Source organism: Trematomus bernacchii, unplaced genomic scaffold, assembly GCF_902827165.1.
Source record: "Trematomus bernacchii unplaced genomic scaffold, fTreBer1.1, whole genome shotgun sequence".
NCBI classification, from domain to species: Eukaryota; Metazoa; Chordata; class Actinopteri; order Perciformes; family Nototheniidae; genus Trematomus; species Trematomus bernacchii.
The window spans coordinates 3220710-3240731 of NW_022987609.1; the positions used below are offsets into that span (position 1 = coordinate 3220710).

General features: G+C 39.5%; 1 protein-coding gene across 1 annotated transcript in view; it reads right to left on the reverse strand.

Moving 5' to 3' along the window:
* oprl1 (opiate receptor-like 1) overlaps positions 1–20022 on the reverse strand; it is a 77708-nt gene that overhangs the window by 24461 nt on the left and 33225 nt on the right. The window contains exons 3-4 of the mRNA XM_034131939.1: positions 3385–3472; positions 516–698 (exon numbers count right to left, since the gene is read on the reverse strand). Coding sequence (XP_033987830.1) covers positions 516–698; positions 3385–3472 — 271 coding nt within the window. The remainder of the gene's footprint in view (positions 1–515; positions 699–3384; positions 3473–20022) is intronic.

Consider the following 20022-nt stretch of genomic DNA (forward strand, 5'->3'; position numbering starts at 1 on the left):
TGTAACACACTGCAATACGAGTTCTGCATTTCTTATTCACCACAATTAGTGCACAGCTGCAGACACATCAACAGCTGTGCATATAATCATGAGTTATATGATTATTAAACCTCTTGTTTTATTTACTCTCGGCTTTTTGGTAAGGACTAAATGTAAAGACTGCAAAAGCACATAAAACATTTTTGTTTTTTAAACAGGCAGCTTGGCTATGACATTATCATACAAATCTGAGTTTTTCATTTTAATTATCATTCCATCGCAATTTAAAAATGATTTCTAGTTTTCAAACATCTGCAGCCACATCCACTTGTTTAGTATACAAATCTGAAAATGATGCCTGTATCAGTTTATCTTTATTTCTTTTGAGTTTCCCAACATGACAGCACACACAAAGTCATTTTTAAGGATTCATGGGCTGAAGTGTCTGATCTGATGTCGGCCATTGCAGGGACAATACAGAAGGTGTGAAGGATTTAAAGAGGTAAATATCTCACTTTGAAATGAAACAGTTTTACCTTGGCCTTGTGAGGAGTCCTCATGTCCAGCGCCTTGACAGGGTGGCAGACAGCCACATATCTGTCCATACTCATCACCGTCAGGGTGAAGGTGCTGGTGAACATGTTGTAGTAGTCGATAGACACCACCACTTTGCACAGAGCGTTCCCAAACGGCCAGAAGCCCAGGAACACGTCTGTGCCCTAAAACAAACATCCATAAATCAAAGTTTGAGCATATAAATACAGCTGCAAGGAGAACAGAGAATACAATCTCCTCTGTTATATAACTTTTGACACTTAATTATCTATAAAGTGGAATACACATATAAAAACCCTGATGCTGGCGAAACAGCAGAATCAAAGTTGTATTTTAAGTAATATATCAGTCAGAGTTCATGTCTGAGTAGTTATAACACAATATAAGTGACATTTTTTTGTAAAATCCAGTACAATCACTCACTAGTTAATGCTGCCTTTTTAAGAATGCAATCATGTTTCAATGCTTATCGGCATTGTTTATAATCTTGTTCCCTAATTCATCAATCATCAATAAATCCTGACCCCATTGTGGTACCAGAACAAGGGTACTTTTTGAGTGATATCACATAGAGTTACTAGGAAGCCATGCTGAAGGATGCACAAGGCTTTGAAAAAGATGCCATTACCAAAGCGACAAATATTGATGTCACTTGTAATCTTGTCAAACTAATTGAACCAGCAGCAGCACAACACATGAGCAGAATGCTAATTGTACAACTTAATTAATGGTTAGGCTGTGATGGTGTTTGTTGACATTCGTTTGAACTTCCTATCTTTAAACACAACAGCCCCTTTGGGTTTTAAGGCAGAGTAATGCCTGATATGATCGGTAAACAAATGAGTGTACCACATCTGGAAGTTTACACATCATATTTCTAATTAATACCCTAGGGCAGCGGTTTTCAAAGTGTGAGGCGCGCCTCCCCTGGGGGGCGCCAGAGAGCTTCAGGGGAGGCGCAGCGTGAGACAAAAAATAACGAGAAAAGATGAGAAAAGTGACACTTGCCCACTTTTGGCTGTCTGTGGAGACCGAGTTCCCCCACCTCGCCAAAAAGGCTGTAAAAGTGCTCATTCCCTTCACCTCCACCCACCTGTGTGAGTGCGGGTTTTCCGCATGGACTTTGATCAAAATCAAGTGCCGAGTATGATCTGCGTTTATTCCTGTGTGCATCAAAGACGCAGACTCATTGTTCCCACTAAAGTAGGGGTGAGTGTAATAAGGAGGCAAAATTGACGTTCAGTGTGTTGCCGGGAACATATAAGGATGTATCAACGATGTTGAAAATGTTTTAAAAATATGTGTTGAGAACACGGCGTGCGAAAATATACGGGTCGTGCTGCAGCTAGATTTGCCTGTCCTCTGTAAGAAGGTGTCGGCGACTGACATGCAAGGAAGAACGGCTGTCCACAGGCTGTTCCAACTTTAACAACTTTATTAACTTCCAGGGTAGTGAATTGAACATGCTATTGTAATTGGGTGTGTGGTATATTTTCGTGCACAGACACGCATGTTCCACAACACACAAACTGAACAACACTCAATTGTCCGATCGCTACCAGTGTCCTTGCGATCTTGTTATAACGATAACAACAAAGTGCACGTTACTGATGCAATATGGTTGAGACCATTCGGGCTTATTCTAGAGGGGTGCAAGGAATAGTCCAAGTAGTGGGGGAGTTGTATACAATATGTTTAAAACATAAAGATAAAAAGGTTTAAAAAAGTTATTGTTTAATGTTTTAAGGAGGTGACGCTACTCAGCCAATCAAATCGGTGCAGTCAGTGAGCCAGCACGATAGATTCAAACACACACACAGAGACGAGACAAGAGGAGAGAAACAGTCTTCATTTTATCTTACTGGACCTCTTTGAAATGCAATTGAATACCCCCCTGCATTATAGCAACAACAACAATGATAATAATAATAATAGCAATAATAATTGGGAGGGGGGGCGCGGCTGTTCTTATGTTCTCTGAGGGGAGGCTCACCTTCCCACACTTTGAAAACCCCTGCCCGAGGGGAAATTCCACTTTTCACTCTGGTGTCATTTTATAATTACACACATAGGCCCACATTACACACATACGAGGTGGCAGAGCAAAAGGGACAACCGGCAATGTCCAGGAGGCAAACTGGCACCTCTACAGCTACCAGTCAACACTATTTTTGGTCCAATCAGGACTTGAACCGGCAATACTTCGGTACCCAAGCCAAGTGCCTAGTACTGCCGCCTAAAATCTTATACTGTATAGTATCTGTTACCAACTAAACATTCATTTATATTTTTGTTTTAAGTTAAAGGGGACCTATCATGCAAAATGCACTTTTGTACGTCTTTTATACATGAATATGTGTCCAGGGAACTCACCAAGTGTCAGAAAACACAACCCTCTCTATTTTCCTCCATACCCAAATCTCCAAAAAAGGGGCTGCAACAGATCTGATAAAAACTGATCCAGATTTGAACACTGTCCTGACGTCAGGACAGTGGCGCTACGGCTATTGGGCCAACTCCACCAATCAGGAGGAGACAGCCACGGCCATTGCCGTTCGAAAGCGCTGGAGACGCTGTAGTACATATGCCAGGCCTGTAGGTGGTGCTGTTCTCACAGAATCAGCCCTTGCTAAAACAGAGCTAAATAAGTGCAAATTGAGCAAAATGAGGCATGGCTAAAATGCATGATCTGTTTGGTATTTTGAAAAAAAAAAAGTATAAATATGCCTTATATAGGTATGGTCCTACACTATATTATTATAATATAGCATGATTATCCAGGTCCACTTTAAGTTAATCTTAAGAGTGGGCAAAAAGAGTAGTTTGAGGAAAACGTGGAATAGGTAGTACCTGGAAAGGTAAAGTCGCCAGGAACAAAGAGTCAGCCAGAGCCAGGTTAAAGATGTAGATGTTGGTAGCTGTCTTCATCTTTGTGTATCTGTGGAGAGAGAAAGCACAGAAACACAAAAGTTCAGTCAAACGAGAAAGCTTGTAACAGGCAGCTTACTGAAGGTCACAAACACATTTGATGTAACACCTTATTAAAGCGTCTGCAGCCAAGTCCAGTCTGCAGTCTGCACAACAGAGACACTGTGGGTCTGTGCTTGGTGCCATTATAATGCACAGAGTGTCTTTGTGAGGTGATGCTGATCAAATTGATGTTTTTGATCTAGATCACCTTGAAGGAGAGTGAGGACATTGTTACCATGAAAGATGACTACTGATGTAGATCTATCACTGCATCTCATTAGACATTGTGACTGGGCTTTTATTTTCACTTCTGAATTGTATTTTATAATATTCAAATAAGATACGTAAAGGATACTGCCTGAAGTGACTTCAGTGGCACCAGAAGTGTCCTTTCGCCTGAAGTGAGTTGGTCTTGGTTGGGTAGTGGCTCAGCAGCAGTGTGATGTAACCCTGGGGTTTGTGTTTCCACTTTGTTTGGTTGTCTCTTTTATGTGTTCAAGGGTCTGATGGTCCATAGTCTGCGCTGCCCTGAGGGATCGCATGATTTTTATTTCATCTTAGAGGCATCTTTTGACACACACACACACACACACACACACACACACACACACACACACACACACACACACACACACACACACACACACACACACACACACACACACACACACACACACACACACACACACACACACACACACACACACACACACACACACACACACACACACACACACACACACACACACACACACACACACACACACACACACACACACACACACACACACACACACACACACACACACACACACACACACACACACACACACACACACACAAGACATATATACAGGTTTTTTTACTTTGGTCTAAAGAATATTTTATGCGGTTCTTAAAAACTGAATGTCATATTGAAGTAAAAATAGGTCTACTGTATGAACAATTGAGATAGATAATAAATGAGGCATTCATGTTATGAGTGTGTGTAGAATGTGTCTGCTGCCACTTTCTGCTTCAGCTGCCCTGATTAAAAACTTCCCACAAACGCAATGCAGTCAAATATTTCCGCCTCACCCCTCTACTCCCCCCCCCGTATATCAGTTTGGCCTCGGGCTCTTTAGCACTTTGCCTTTTTTCCTCAAAACTTCCACTTATTTCTTTCACCCTTTTGTATCCATCTTCCCCTTTGACTCCATTTTTCTTTCTCATACTCGCCCCTCATCAATTTCCAATTCCAGAAGACGACTGTACTCAACACCTCCTTCCCTTTCACTCATCTGTTCCCTTGCATCTCAACATCTGTCTCTTTCAGTCTGTAATCCTTTCATCCCGTGTGTTAACCTTCCCCTAACTTGTAGTTGTCTGTATCTTCCTTGCTCTTCACTTGTTATCTTTGTGATTGCTCTCATCCTTCCTGCCTTTGTCTGCATTGCATCTGCACATTTAAAGAAGATCATTTTAAGATATCTTCAATACTTTTATGATACTTGACGCCTAAAATATCTAAGACTCAAAGATCAAAATGAAGAGACACTGAATAATATGCAAATTGAACACATGTCGGGAATTGGCAGCATCACAAGGACAAAAGGAAATCAGTCTATTCAGCATCTCATGTTCAAATGTGAAGCATTTTCACAAGGCCAGGCACGCATTAAACTAATGTAATGGACTGTAAGTGTTAGTTTGTATAGGCACCAGTTGCTTTCAATTTGCCTCGACTTCCATAGAAAACAGGTATAATTGTTTTAATATAGTCACATCTGAATCTTCTCTTCATATTTGTCAGTATTTTGCTTTTAACCTCTTCTCTTTATATCTTCATTTCCCCACTTCTCTCATACCTCCCATCCTGCTAAACCTTCCTCACTTTTATTCAGTATCTTTCCTTCTTCCTAACCTCCCGTCACTGTTTGAATATATTCCTGCCCTCTTTCTCTTCATCGTGTACATCCCTTCCCACCTCCTTCCCTCATCCAACTCAATCTCCTTCTTTATTCTCTTCTTTATCCTGAGTATACCTTGCCTCATCTCCTCTGATTCTTCTCTTCTCTGTATGGCTTCTTGTCCTTCTCCTCTTCCAGCTCGATCTCTCTCAACACATCTCCCCTCTTTCTCTCTGCATACTGAAGACTTGCTGGCAGGAGATTCTTCAGAGAGAATATTTCATATCTGTTCGTCTTCCCTCCCCTCTTTACATGAGGGACCAAACCAAATCCAGCAAAACCCTCTAAATCCTTATTTTCTTCGGCTTCAGAACATCTTGTCATCTCTATTCATACGTCGTGAAGTCTATCTTGTCTTCTGCCCTTCTGTCTCACCGGCTCAAAAGCAATTTGCTCTCTCTGTCTATTGGCATTCGCTACCTCCTGGTATTCAGTCCTGTTCCCTACACCATCTCATTTTCTCTTACTCCTTTCCTTTCTTTCTCCCTCTTTGTCATGCAGTGAAGATTTCATTGCATTACAATGAGATCAAAGCTCCCGGCAGGAAAGGCAGCAGCAGAGAAGAGAAAGAGAACAATACATAGGCAATACTAGAAGTAGAAAGGACAGAAAGGCAAGCCCTGAGCAAAGTTAAGATACAGTCTATAAAGGACCATGTGCACACTAACAACGATGTATATGAAGTGTATCACATATGTCCTTTTAACTGAGGCCCCGCTCACACGGGACCGTTTGCGTTTATGCACAGTATGCGTATTCAAAAAAGTGTTCCGTTCACATGCATTTGTTTCATTTAACGTGTCTGTTCAAACGAGACCGCTGGAAACGCTGTAGTACATATGCCGGGACTGTAAGTGGCGCTGTAACTTCCGCCAAAATACACCAAAAGCAGTGAAGAAGACTCCGCAGCAGCCCCGCAGCAATGTTGCCATGGCTACCCTTCTGTTTACGCCCCGCCGTGGATTTAGCAACATGTAGTTCATGTAATTCTCCATGTCCACTTGTTGCTGATGGTTGTGGTAGAGGAGCTGTATATTTTTGCACTAATATCTGTAGCATGGTCAGTAGCAGTAGCACTAGCAGTAGCTACTGACAGGAGGAGGAGCATGTCTCCGTGGAGAGGACTCGCTCAGAGAGATATTCTCTACAAACACCGGGTGAGATCCTCCTTTGTCAATATAATGGATCAATGCATGAAATCTGACTCTGTTTATTTTGTTTAAGGAGTATATTGGGCGTTAACAATTCTGGTTTGCCTTTTATAATATTATTTCATTCAAGAACCCCTTGTGCGTTTAATTAACACAGCCATGCTACAGCAGTGAGCAGGAGAGGTGGGGAGAGGTGGAGCTATCGTTATTTTTTCAGGAGATATTCGTATAGAGGTGATTACACGGACTCGGTTGACCCCCCAGAGCGTTTCGTTTGCAAATCTATCCACCTTGGGACCCGTTATCGTTTGTGGGGTCAGTTTCTATCGGCCTCGTGTAAATAATAGGGCTATACGCACGCGAAACTATGCAGATACAAGCAGTTTTCTCCTCGTGTAAACGGCGCCTTAGCTTCAAGAGGGCAACTTTCGGGCAGCTTTACAGTCGTAACAGCATGCAGGGAGTTGCATCATCGTGTTCTTTTGGTGATAAAGACATGTGTTGTTTATTTCTTGTATACTGGAAAAGCGTTCAAATATAGAGAATACAACTGAATATAAAATAAGTATTGATGCACAGCACTTTTCTTTGAAGACACAGCTTAAAAAGCAGAGAAATACACAAGCAAAGAATAAAGAAACAGATCAATACGTTTTCGAAATGTGTTTGCCTTGCCAAAAAAAAGGATATTTTTTCTGCAGCTCAATTAGTTGTACTTAGCCGGGAAGTGTTTGTAAATTCACTCACGGATGAGCTTGCTTTTTTAAAGATCGTTCCACGATAAAGAAAATAGCGGAAAGCCGGAAACCAATCAAACATGTTTTGTTTCTCTAGCTTAATATAGCTGGATCAGATGTTTTACTCTAGAAGATGAAATATGTGCGACTAATAAAGGAATAATTGAAGGACTAGTTATGTAAAAGAGAAATCTTAATTTAAGTTTAACACTCAAAAACACATCCAGAGATTGATTTAACCAGCATTCACAGCTGTTTTAGGCTCCTTTTGGTAGAGATACAGGGAGAGTTAATACACCAGACAGCATGTTGAGCAGCTTGCAGAGACATGTGTACTGATATCATGAATTTGACTTGTGTGGAGATCATGTGTATAAGGTGTCACAACATAATAACAGCACAAAGGTGACGTAAAACATTTGTAACTGACACATGATTTGCTTTAATCAAAAACTCAGCCTTCAGACGAACTTATGTTCATCAATTCATTAATTGCCTTATTACTTTCATCTGAACTAAACACCATCAAGGATTAAACAGAGAATCTGACATGGGATCAAAGTGTTTCTGTGGATTCAAACGGCTCCATCTGTGAGCGCAGCAGTCAGCCCGGATCTCTCTCCCTCTGTGCTTATTACTTACATTCCTAAAAAGCAGCGGTACCACACTAATCTGTTAGGCTCAGTCTTGTTAGCATTCTCTGTCTGCTTGCACTTAAGAAATCCCACAATCTCCAAAATAAGCATGAAATATTGAGAAATCCATTTAAGACGGTTTACTGCTTTGTGCCACTGCGTTAACACTCCCTCAGCCAGCGCATACCTCAGCTGTCACTCTAATTCTGTTTTGACTACTTGTCCTAATAGAAACTCTCAGACCAAATGAGAGAGCATGAGACAGGCTGCTTATTTGACTGCAGGTCACATACACACCCAACATCTTAATTAAGTGTCAAGTCACATCTGCATGACAGATGAACACACACTGTGGGACTGCAGGTGCTTTGTATGTTAAGTTGATCAAATTAAAACTATAAATAGGACGGAAAATAGTAAACTAAAGTAAACTTCCCTTTAATTAAAGCAAAATAACTAGGGGGTTTCTAACCAGGGTTTCTGGTTAGATGACTGGAATTAGGTCTGTCGTTAACACCATTTTAAGAGACTTAAGAGACGTTTTGTATTAAGACAGAGAATCGGTCAGTAAACAACCTATAGGCGCGTTTACACCGCAGTACTTTTCCCACTTAAGTTCCGATATAGTTCAGAAATGTCGCGTTCACACCGAAAAAATCCGGAACAAAAATTAGTTCATCAGAACCTTTTTTACCCCCTTTCGTGGGAGAAAAAGGTTCCTATTTCTGATTGGCTGGGCAGATTGCAAAACCACGCCCCGTAAAACTCCAAAAACGTTTTGTGAAGCCGCCATTTTATTATCCTCGCATTAGCATTATTAGCATTAGCATTAGCCCAGCGCACAAACGCAGAGAGACTAACTTATGGCAACATAAGCCTTTACTCGGAAGGCTTCAGTAGAAGCTGCTAGGAGTCCCAGCAGCTTCTACTGAAGCCAGTCCCCAACTCCGGGGACTTCCGGCCGGGGACTTCGGGTGGCAGTATACACCGTGAAGTTGTTTGCGGCCTGCCAGTAAACCCAAAGCAGAAGAAGAAGAAGTGACGTCAGCTGCTTCATTTGCCTAATCCTCCCCCAGGAACTTATTCCGGTGTGAACGCGATCTGTACTTAGTTCATGAGAACTAAAGAGTTCTCATGAACTAAGTTCTGATGAACCTTTGTGGGAAAAGTACTGCGGTGTGAATGCGCCTTGTGTTTTCTATGTATCAAAATAAATGAGAATACTAAACGTCATCACACCGATATTTGCCTTTAGCTTAGGAGTGGTGACGGGGATCCATGCGACTATTTTGTAGTTTGTTTGTAGCGTTTCCTTGGCCTTTTACTTTAGATGATTCCAGTGCCCATCAAAAATGATAAAGGGACGTTACTATGTGGAATTTCTCCTGCTGAACATAAACATTTTCTTGCCATATTCCATTAAACAACAGAAACATTGTATTGCTTTCTGTAGAGGGATGCAATATCATGATTGGCCTACAAAAATACTCATATTATCTACACCACTATTGGTCTTATATGAACAAAACCCAAATTGAAAAGCCCTTTTTAAGGCAAGAACAGTTATAACAACTCAGAATACTTATTTAAAAGGTTTTTCCTCAAGGAACAGTCATGAGGTCTTTAAAACCACATCCTCTGGGGAGCAGGAATGTTGTCAGAAAATATCAAGGCATAAAAGATGATGAGATATGTAGGCTAGAGATGTTTTATGCTGTATATTCTCAAAAAGCACCCCTGAGGCAAATGTGTGATCTGTGGTATGGGGCATCATAAATAACATAGATTTGACTTGACTATATTTCCTTTCCCTGGGTGTTTTTGTCTTTAGTTCCCCCCCCCCAGAGTTAAGGTGGTCTCAGTCAGGTTTAAGCTCAACAGCAGCCGGATGTTGTCTTGTTTCAGCGGTTTGTTTCTGTCAGGTTACATTTTTTCCGCAATCTGTTGATAAACTGGAGGCAGTATTCCCAGTCCTATGTTCCACTGACTGATAGACTTAGACCTGATAGCATTCAGAGGCTGTCTGTATTTCAGTAATACCACATTCTCTATTAAAAAAAGCATGACATATTGAGCCATCCATTAAAAAGGGTTTACTGCCTCATGCTTCTCTTACTCTCTCTTTGCCGGCTAATTCTGAAGATCTCTCCCTAATTCTCATTTGACTTGTCCTCATATTTACACAAAGACCGGTATTATCCTCTGAACAAAATGCAATCTGCAGGCTAATACCAGCATGGCTGAAGCTGCCAGCCCTTTTGCCAGAGACCGGTGAAATTCAGCAAAAATAATAAACCTTGGCGAAGGTTAAGACGAAAACCAATTTTGAAATGGATGTGGTGTAAGCTAACACTACTTAATTACATGAAAATCAGTGAGCAAAAGTGCCAAGCTGAGCTTTTGATAGTTGGCCAGTTCTTGTGACCTGTCAGCCTGCGACAAACACACCGACATGCAATCCTGTTATTTCCAGCTGGACAGTAATTATATTTTCCTTGTGTCATAAACCTTTATCTAATTCTTAATATTGTCAAGAATCCAAAGAAAAAGCTCAATATGACGTTAATCTGGACTTCATATTGCTGTATTTTTAGCAGCCAGATTTCTGTTCAGATCACTGTATTTATATTTCATGTGATGTCAAATGAATTAGACAAAATCATTTAATATCCCTCTGTATTTCACTTATTGCCCAGAACCTACGATCTATGTTAAGTTTCACTCTCCCCCCTATTGACTGCGACATTCCCTTTTTTTTTCTTCACCATCTTTCACCTTCATGAAACTATTAATTTATAAATGTAATTGTAATAAATGCATTAATGAATAACGCCTATGAACACATTGATAGCAGATAATGAATGATGCTAAATCCGCTGCTGCATGCTGTTTAATTGTATATGGACAAGATTTAGCAATTCATTAATATTGCAAATCTACAAGAAGAAGGATATCAAGTTGAATTTCAAAAACTAGTACTTTTTAAGATTACTTTAAGACACTTAACAGTGTGGGTTTATTATATCGATGAAGAATGTGTTGTGTTTTTGATCCTTATTTTTCATTTTCTATTCAAAGAAAATGAAATAACTTAAAGGGGACCTATCATGTAAAATGCACTTTTGTACGTCTTTTATACATGAATATGTGTCCCCGGTGTTCCAGGGAACTCACCAAGTGTCAGAAAACACAACCCTCTCTATTTTCCTCCATACCCAAATCTCTAAAAAAGGGGCTGCAACGGATCTGATAAAAACTGATCCAGATTTGAACACTGTCCTGACGTCAAGACAGTGGCGCTACGGCTATTGGGCCAACTCCACCAATCAGGAGGAGACGGCCACGGCCATTGCCGTTCGAAAGCGCTGGAGACGCTGTAGTACATATGCCAGGCCTCTAGATGGTGCTGTTCTCACAGAATCAGCCCTTGCAAAAACAGGGCTAAAAAAGTGCAAATTGAGCGAAATGAGGCATGGCTAAAATGCATGATCTGTTTGGTATTTTGAATTTTTTTTTTTATAAATATGCCTTATATAGGTATGGTCCTACACTATATTATTCAAATATAGCATGATAGGTCCACTTTAAGGTAACAAAAAAGACAGGATTGGAGGGCAAGATGGTTTTCATTGAGAATGAAATGATCTTTATGTATTGTTAACAAAAGATGACTTTTTGAGTAAAGTACCTGGAACCCCTTATTTCATCAAGGTGTTTCTTTCACAAATTGAAACCATGTCTGTCTTTCATGCAGACATGCTACATATAACTTTTGTGATTCTTTCTTTGCAGAGGATGTTGTCCTTTGACTTACTGAATCCAGTACCATCAGAGTCTCATGTTCTGTCTCTTCTTCCCTTTCTTCCTCTCTTTATCTCTGACAGACTTTTATTTTTCTCCATTGCTCATCCCGCTTCTTCTCTCCATTTAAGCGGGGAGGAGGAAGAAGGATGAAAGGAGTCGATCAGATGAGTCTTTCATCTGCCGTGCTGTTCCGTTTCAAATATTAATAATCACTTTGAATTATTCACAAACTGCCGGTCTGCACAGTGTCGGCTTGAAAGAGCTGTCACACACTGGCACAGATGTGTGTGTGTGTGTGTGTGTGTGTGTGTGTGTGTGTGTGTGTGTGTGTGTGTGTGTGTGTGTGTGTGTGTGTGTGTGTGTGTGTGTGTGTGTGTGTGTGTGTGTGTGTGTGTGTGTTTGTAACATGACAAACTACTACAAAGTACAATATCTAAGTAATAATCAATGATTGTGCTTATGCATGTATACAACATACACAATGAAGAGGGATACTTTATCTGAAAGTCTAAACTCAAAACATATAGAAGGGGACAAAATATACCTAAATAGATTAAACAGAAAAGAGAGTAAAGAATGATACTTCAAGCACTACTCATAGTCTTTGTAGATGCCATATAATTGAGTCTTTGTTGAGCAGCAAATGTAAATACTCACCACGAGTTGCATCAACAGAAAAGTCCTGGACAATGGAATATTTTGCTTTGTTCATATGTTCAATCAGGAATAAGCAGCAGTTGCTTGGCTCGTTTTTGCAACAAAGAAACCTGAGAGCCTCTCAAGGACAAACAACTAAGGTCGAGAAGATAAATTTTTCTCATTTGAAATATCTTCAAAATGGAGATGGTCAAAGTTTATCAATCTCGTCTTCCATCGAGACTCCTCAGAAGAAAACAACCTGGAAAAAACCCACTGCTAAACAATGATACCGACTCTTGAAAAAAAACAATTTCTGCTTAAGATCCGTTGAATTAGATGCACATGAAGTTTGTTTTATCCAACAGGCTGTGTTTTTTTAGTAAAGCCAAATATCTCCTGGGGCTTCGCTGTCTTATTTGTAGGGGTTAAACCTTTTTTCTACAGATGAAAGCCTTTTTATAACACAAAAAACACCATTACTTCTGCTGTGAAATAAAATAAACTTCATTTGAAGCAGACAATGAACTGAACTGACCCAACAAACAAAGATGAGTTGAAGGTGATCTGAGGGATAAAAGTTTGCCAACTCTTCTTTACAGCTTTGAAAGATGCAGAGGCGTTTAGTATCTGGCATAAAACAGGCTGTAAATGTTGAACATGTTGTGTTTGAACTCAGAATACTTTAGTTTGTTTAATGATTGAATAACAAGTGAGATTTCAGGTGCATTCAACTAAATACATTGCATCTATTCTTACAACCAAAAGCTCTGAGACAAGCCAGAAAGTGGAACATTTACAACAAATGAACAGCAGTTAATACAAAGTAACACACTTCTTTGACAGATCCATCTACCATTACCCATAATACATATAGAAAGCAACAAATCGTAACCCCTGAAAGCCTTATAGCATAGTTTAGTAACAGGCGGACCGCGGTCTGGATCCGGACCCAGACTCCGACCTATACGGACCCGGACCTATAATCAATACATTAATAGGGGATTTACATTTTGACGGGGCGATTCTATTTTAACCGCCGCCGACAGGGGGCGAAAGAGACGAGTGAGCGATACAGGGAGAGAAACACAGAAGAAGAGACGAGAGAGCGGCAGAGAGAAGCGGAGAGGAGAGTGAGTGAAGAGAAGACTTAGCGATACAGGGGCCGTTTCTCAATGTCGACTAAACCTGCTGCAGAGCCACTATTTCAAGTATACTACGTCATCGAGTGACTGTTTAAATTAGGGCTGTGCAATTAATCGTATTTTAATCTCGATTACGATTTTAGCTTGCAACGATTACGAAAACAACGTAATCAAAATAAAACGATTATTATTTTTATTTAAAAAAAAAAAAAATGTAATTTTTTTTTATTGGTTTTTCAGTTGAATTATACTTAAAGTTCAGGGTAATCAACTGTTAAAAACATACTGTTTAAATTTTTTTTAAATGGATGTTTTCAAAGTAAATGGTTAATCGTTTTTAATAATCGTGATATCAATTATTGGCCAAAATAATCGTGATTATCATTTTTGGCATAATCGCACAGAACCTAGTTTAAATGCATGTTAAATGCCCAGGATTCTGCACCACTCGATGACGTAGTATACTTGAAATAGTGGCTCTGCAGCAGGTATACTCGACAATGAGAAACGGCCAGGGAGAGAAGCGGAGAGGAGAGTGAACAGGCGTGTTAGCGGCAGACAGGGAGAGACAGATAATGACACATGGCGCTCTCCAAGAAGAGGAAAGTGGACAGTGGGAACAGAGCTTTTAACTCTGAGTGGACGGACTCATTCATGTTCATCATGCCCACTGGGAGCACAGAACCAGTGTGTCTCATTTGTTCAGAGACCGTGGTGCTCATTAAAAGTGCCAATGTGAAACGCCACTATGAGACAAAATACAAAGTGTTCGACCAAACATTCCCACTCAAGTCAGAACTGAGGTCACAAAAAATAAGCAGGATCAAAATTAAAACTAAATATCGTTCCAGCGCAGGCTAACCGAGGCTAACCAATGAGCACCTGCATGTGTGTATGAGAATGGCCCTGACACCATTTCAGCCCAGATTTAAACTCCTGGCAGGACAAGCTTGAGCTCAATTCTTGCACTGAACAACAAAGTGAGTGATGGACTGAAGAGGGAAAGAAAGAGAAACTTTAAAACTGTTCAATTGTTATGATGTGTAAAGACTGATATTGTTCTATAATCGTCTGAACTAAGTCATGATGTGAAACGGTTAACAAAGAAAAAGGGAAACTCAAGCTACACTTTATTGTATTTATCTAAAATTAAGCACTTTTGAGATGCACATATTTTCAAAAGCTATTTTATTTATTTTCTCTATTTTATTTTTAAATGCAGCCAGAGAGGAACATTACACATATCCACAGTATGTTACTGTATATCTGTATAGTTCAATGTTAATTGACAATAAATATTGTTATTTTTGAATTGTACTCTCTTTATTTGATTGGCAGTCAGTTGTTGATTACATGCAGACGTTGATAAAGCTACAGGCTACTTCAATATATATCACACTAATTCATAAAGCAACTTAGACATTTTGATGTTCCGGACCTTTGCATGGGGAGATTTTCTCTAACTGGACCTGGTTGAATTTTAGTTGAATACCCCTGCCTTATAGGATATGTTTTTTTAAATATATGAATAGTCACAATGTATAGGAACTAATAAGTATCAAATAGTAATACATGTCTTGTAGTACTGCAGATGAATATGGCAGCTAGATTGGTTGTGTGAATGTCATGCTCTTATATTTGTTATTTGCTGGAGTTTTCTGAATCGCTACAATGGTGAAGGGTAGTACAGAGTAGCATAAATCAAGGTCAGTTTGACCATTTATTTCTAAAAGTTTGGAGAATTTAATACCCGGAAACTTCTACTTGTGTTTCTCTTGCGAGTACAGCATTTTATTTGTAGCTTACAATAGTTAATTCCACCAAAAATGGCCTACCAGCCTGACTATGCTGATAGAGATGTCAAGTTTGCATACATTAAAGGATAAGCTTCATTAGAGAGCAGAACTCAAACATTCTCCCAATTTTTTGCTGAACAAACATTCAATTTACAATAAATCATTTGATTTCTGCTTTGTCTATTTGAGTCTCCTCCAATCCCTCCCTCTGTGCATTAATGACAGATTCATAAGGAGCTATTATCTGTATCCTGCTCCAATCTAAAGCCCTGTGTGCCTTCAGAGGAAAGAGCTCCTGAAGAATAGCCTTACTTGATGACAATCACAGTATCCAATTCACGGTCGCCAGCTGAAGCAGAGCTACCGCCGCTGGGTTATTATCACAGTTCTCCTCTGGTGACATCCTCAGCCCTATTCTTCAAGGTCTTTAAGAGTGTCTGAAAGCAATACAAAGGATGTACGATTATCTCTGTCGAGCTGAAAGGGGATTCAATTGTCTAGCAAGAGGATTTATATACCCTGCTGATGTAAATACAAAGTTTAAGCACGTTTTCTGAGGATTACAATAATCAGAGTTCAAACATACACACTTAAGGAATTAAGTCATGTATGATTTATTTGGCAGCCAGAGTGTTGTACTCCCATAAAGTTGGTTGCCCTGGATGTAAAAAGCCAAAATATCTAAGTAAGTAATAGCATCTTCTTGTAAGACATGCTCTCACTCAGTCAGGGGTCAGTGCTACCTGATGGAGACCACTGCCCCTTGACAACAGGTTGCTAAGAGGACCGCAATGGAGCACAATTTGCATCCTGGGACCACCCAACCTATCTTTAATCTGCTTGCCAACACCTATGCCAATTGTTTAAGCATTATCTTCCCCACCTTGGTGACTCCATCATCAAAACTCAAAACTGGTGAAAGCATTCTATTCAGATGCAAGGTTTAGGATCAAACAGATCTGATACCATTGATCCTTTAAAGGCACCCTTGTGAAATGAGGCTACTCATTCATGTTGGCCCTAATAATATCCAGAGGGCGCAATTAGAACTCATCTATCTGAATCCATTCATCTGAAGTTAACTCAGCTATACCAGTCAGTATCTCTAAGAGTTAGATTTATTTAAAAACAGAACAGTCTTAACCCTACACTTGTGTATTTTCCCAAAAACATTTAAAAATGTCCATTTAAATTCTAGTTTTAATCCCATTGAGCCTCATTTGTAAATGGCTATTAATTAATTATAGTTACAATTAGTAACCCAAGCCCAAGGGAAATGTTGTTTTAATCACATTTAAATATATTCATAAAGTATGAGTTCATCATTTATACCTAACGTGTACCAAATCTTACTTATCTTAAAAGCCAAAATCCCTATCATAAATTAAAATATATAGTGATGATGTATCACACAATTCCCACTTGCAAGTGATGTGCTGATTAGTATGCTGATTAGTATATTCCTCAGGACCATGGAAATCATCATCTGAAGACACCATAGTATGGGCTCAGAACAGTCTCATAATACACACATGCACACAGAAGGATTCACACTTGTATTTCATGATCCGCAAAAGGATTCACACTTGTATTTTTCAATGCACACACAAATGTGTTCCGTTTCATATACATGTAAATACAATCCAAATACAGAAAAAAGTTTTACATATGTATTTTTGATCCTCACATATTTGTTTTCCGTTTACAGTAAAACCTCTGAACCTGCAAACACAAACCGCTTTCTGTGCATGGATCGCTGTGCATTCGTGTGTGGGTTTTTTGAGACTCCACACACATTTGTGTGTGCATTGAAAAACACAAGTGTGGATCTGGAAATACAAGTGTGAATCCTTCTGTGTGCATGTGTGTAGTATGAGACTGTTCTGAGCCCATACTATGGTGTCTTCAGATGATGATTTCCATGGTCCTGAGGAATATACTAATCAGCATACTAATCAGCAACACATCACTTGCAAGTGGGAATTGTGTGATACAACATCACTATATATATTTTAATTTATGATAGGGATTTTGGCTTTTAAGATAAGTAAGATTTGGTACACGTTAGGTATAAATGATTAACTCATACTATGGAACCTTATATGTTCCGCATGTCAACAAAATAAAAAATCAATCACACGCATGCATGCACGCACGCACGCACGCACGCACACACACACACACACACATACATACATACATACACACAATTCCAACCACTTATTGCAGCGGTGGTTGACAGCGGTAGTGTTCCTTTTTATAGTCAACCACCACTGCAATAATAGTCTTCCTCCAAAGGAAGCTCCAGGGGTGTGTACACCATTAATATCTATTAAGGTCCATGTATTTTTTGTCTCCTTGTTGTGAAAATATAGCACATGCTAACACTGTAATGTTTAAAAATATATAGCAAAAAATATGGAGCCATAACACTTGTCCTACAAGACAAATATCTGAAATGATGCTCTATTATGAAGCACAAAAGGCATGACGTGTACTGACCATTTGAATCCTTGGTCCCTTTGTTTGTTGTTAATGTCACAGTATTCTCATTCTGAAACAGGACTAACTAGCCTGCCTGCTTATATATTATATATAATATTTCAATTCCATTCAAATAGCTTTATTGGCATGACCATAATGACATACAGCCATGCCAATGTATAAAGGGTAATACAGTATATTTCTCTGCAAAAACAAATTCACAGTTATATTGCAAGTTAAAAGCTTATTTAACAGGCTTGGAATCACTCAGGGGAATGGCATGAAGGCCAATAGTTATATTTACAACTATGAAAAGCAGAAACTGAGACGTTTGCTGTCTGTCTGTCTATCAATCTCCCCAGCTCCATTTCAGTGTTACGGACAACAGCGCACCTTTATCTCACAATATATTTTTCCTCATGTCAACAGAATAAGAAACCAATCAATCACAAACAGAATCACCATTCAAACCACTATGCAGTGTTCCTATTTCACGTTTCATTTTATCTGAAATTGCAGTTTAGCTTCAATAAGAGCCTTTCAGTTGAGGTAGCTTCACTTGATGGTCCGTGTGGAAAGGATAGTTCACATCAATTTATCATTGCTCGGTACAGCCTTGCATGACAGTGACACATTTCTTTTGCAGTTTAATGACGGATGGAAACCACTTCTAAGCTCAAAGCCTTGGTGAAACCAAAATATGTAACTGCAAAAAATAACTGTCACAAAACAGAATGTTCTATTGTTGGACTTTTCTTTTTGGTTGGTGATGGAAATTACCCCAGAATGTTTTCTAAGACATGGCTTAAAGGGGACCTATCATGCAAAATGCACTTTCTGATGTCTTTTATACATCAATATGTGTCCCCGGTGTGTCAGGGAACTCACGCAGCGTCAGAAAATAAAACCCTCTCTCTTTTCCTCCGTACCCAAATCTCTAAAAACGGGGGCACAACGGAGCTGATCCAGATTTGCGTCCGATATGACGTAATATCGGAAATGTGGACCCACGGCACTATCAGAAAGTTGCTATCAGAAACAATGCCCGACTGTTTTGGACGTAATATGGTCGGTGTTTACATTAGCATCGCTAACACTCAGAGCTAACCTGTACTGGAGAGCATGTGTGTGAAGAACCAGGAAATAAAAAGGAACTCACCTTGTGGTATAACCGGCAAGAGAGAAAGCCTTTGAGCTCCATACTGTTTCAGAAATAATCCTTGATAATCCATGATATGGCGTTTCATCACGGCAGTATTTAGTTTAGACAGTAGCTGCCGGGTCCCGCATGAGCTCAGCCCCCTCCTTTTTTATTTTTTGGCCTTTTTATGCCTGACACAAGTGACCACATTTGAATGTGAACAAACAATCAAAAATCTACTTCGTTATTCACCATGGTGCAATTTCAGGTTGTGTTATAAGGACTTGATTGTGTTTCTTACATTAACACATAATTCCAGCTGATAAAATAACAAATTGCCAGGGAGAGATATTTTTTTCTGCGAGAGGATTCTTGAACAACACCGGCTGAAAGCAATTTCCCACGATGCTTTTAGTGAAGGCTGTGAAAGTAGATGGGAGATGAGGGAGAGACAAGACTCTTTTGTCCCCAAAAAATGTCCTACTACCAAGTATTTTATTCAGGGAACATCACTTTATCCTGTTAAGCACCAAGCCTGTTTTTCATGTTTCAGGCTCGAAAATGACATGCCCAAAACAAATGACTACAACCTAACTTCTAAAAGGGTTATATGAATAATTTATTTTATCAAAACAAGGTTACATCTGTGAGTTGGATGTAGAAGTGTCAGAATCAATATAAATGTTTTTTATTTTAAAGAAAATTCAGATTTTACATAGTAAAAAACTGTAAATTATAGTGTCCGTCCAAAAATTATTTTTTACAGATAGTGAAAACTACCCTTGGATGATGGGTTAGTAGACTAAAAGCTTTAGGAATCCAAAGTACAACATATAATAAGTACCCTGTATCAAGATTGATGCAAAACAAGTGACATTTGACCTTTTTAGAGAGGTTTAGCCAAAACCACCCCACCTCTGAGGTGATTTGGGTGAAAATGTTTTTTTTTCCATATCTCTGGCCCCCCTTGCTCGATTTTGATGGTTGACACCTCTTTCTGACCGTTAGAGCCAATAGAATCGAAGGGGGAGGCCCACATA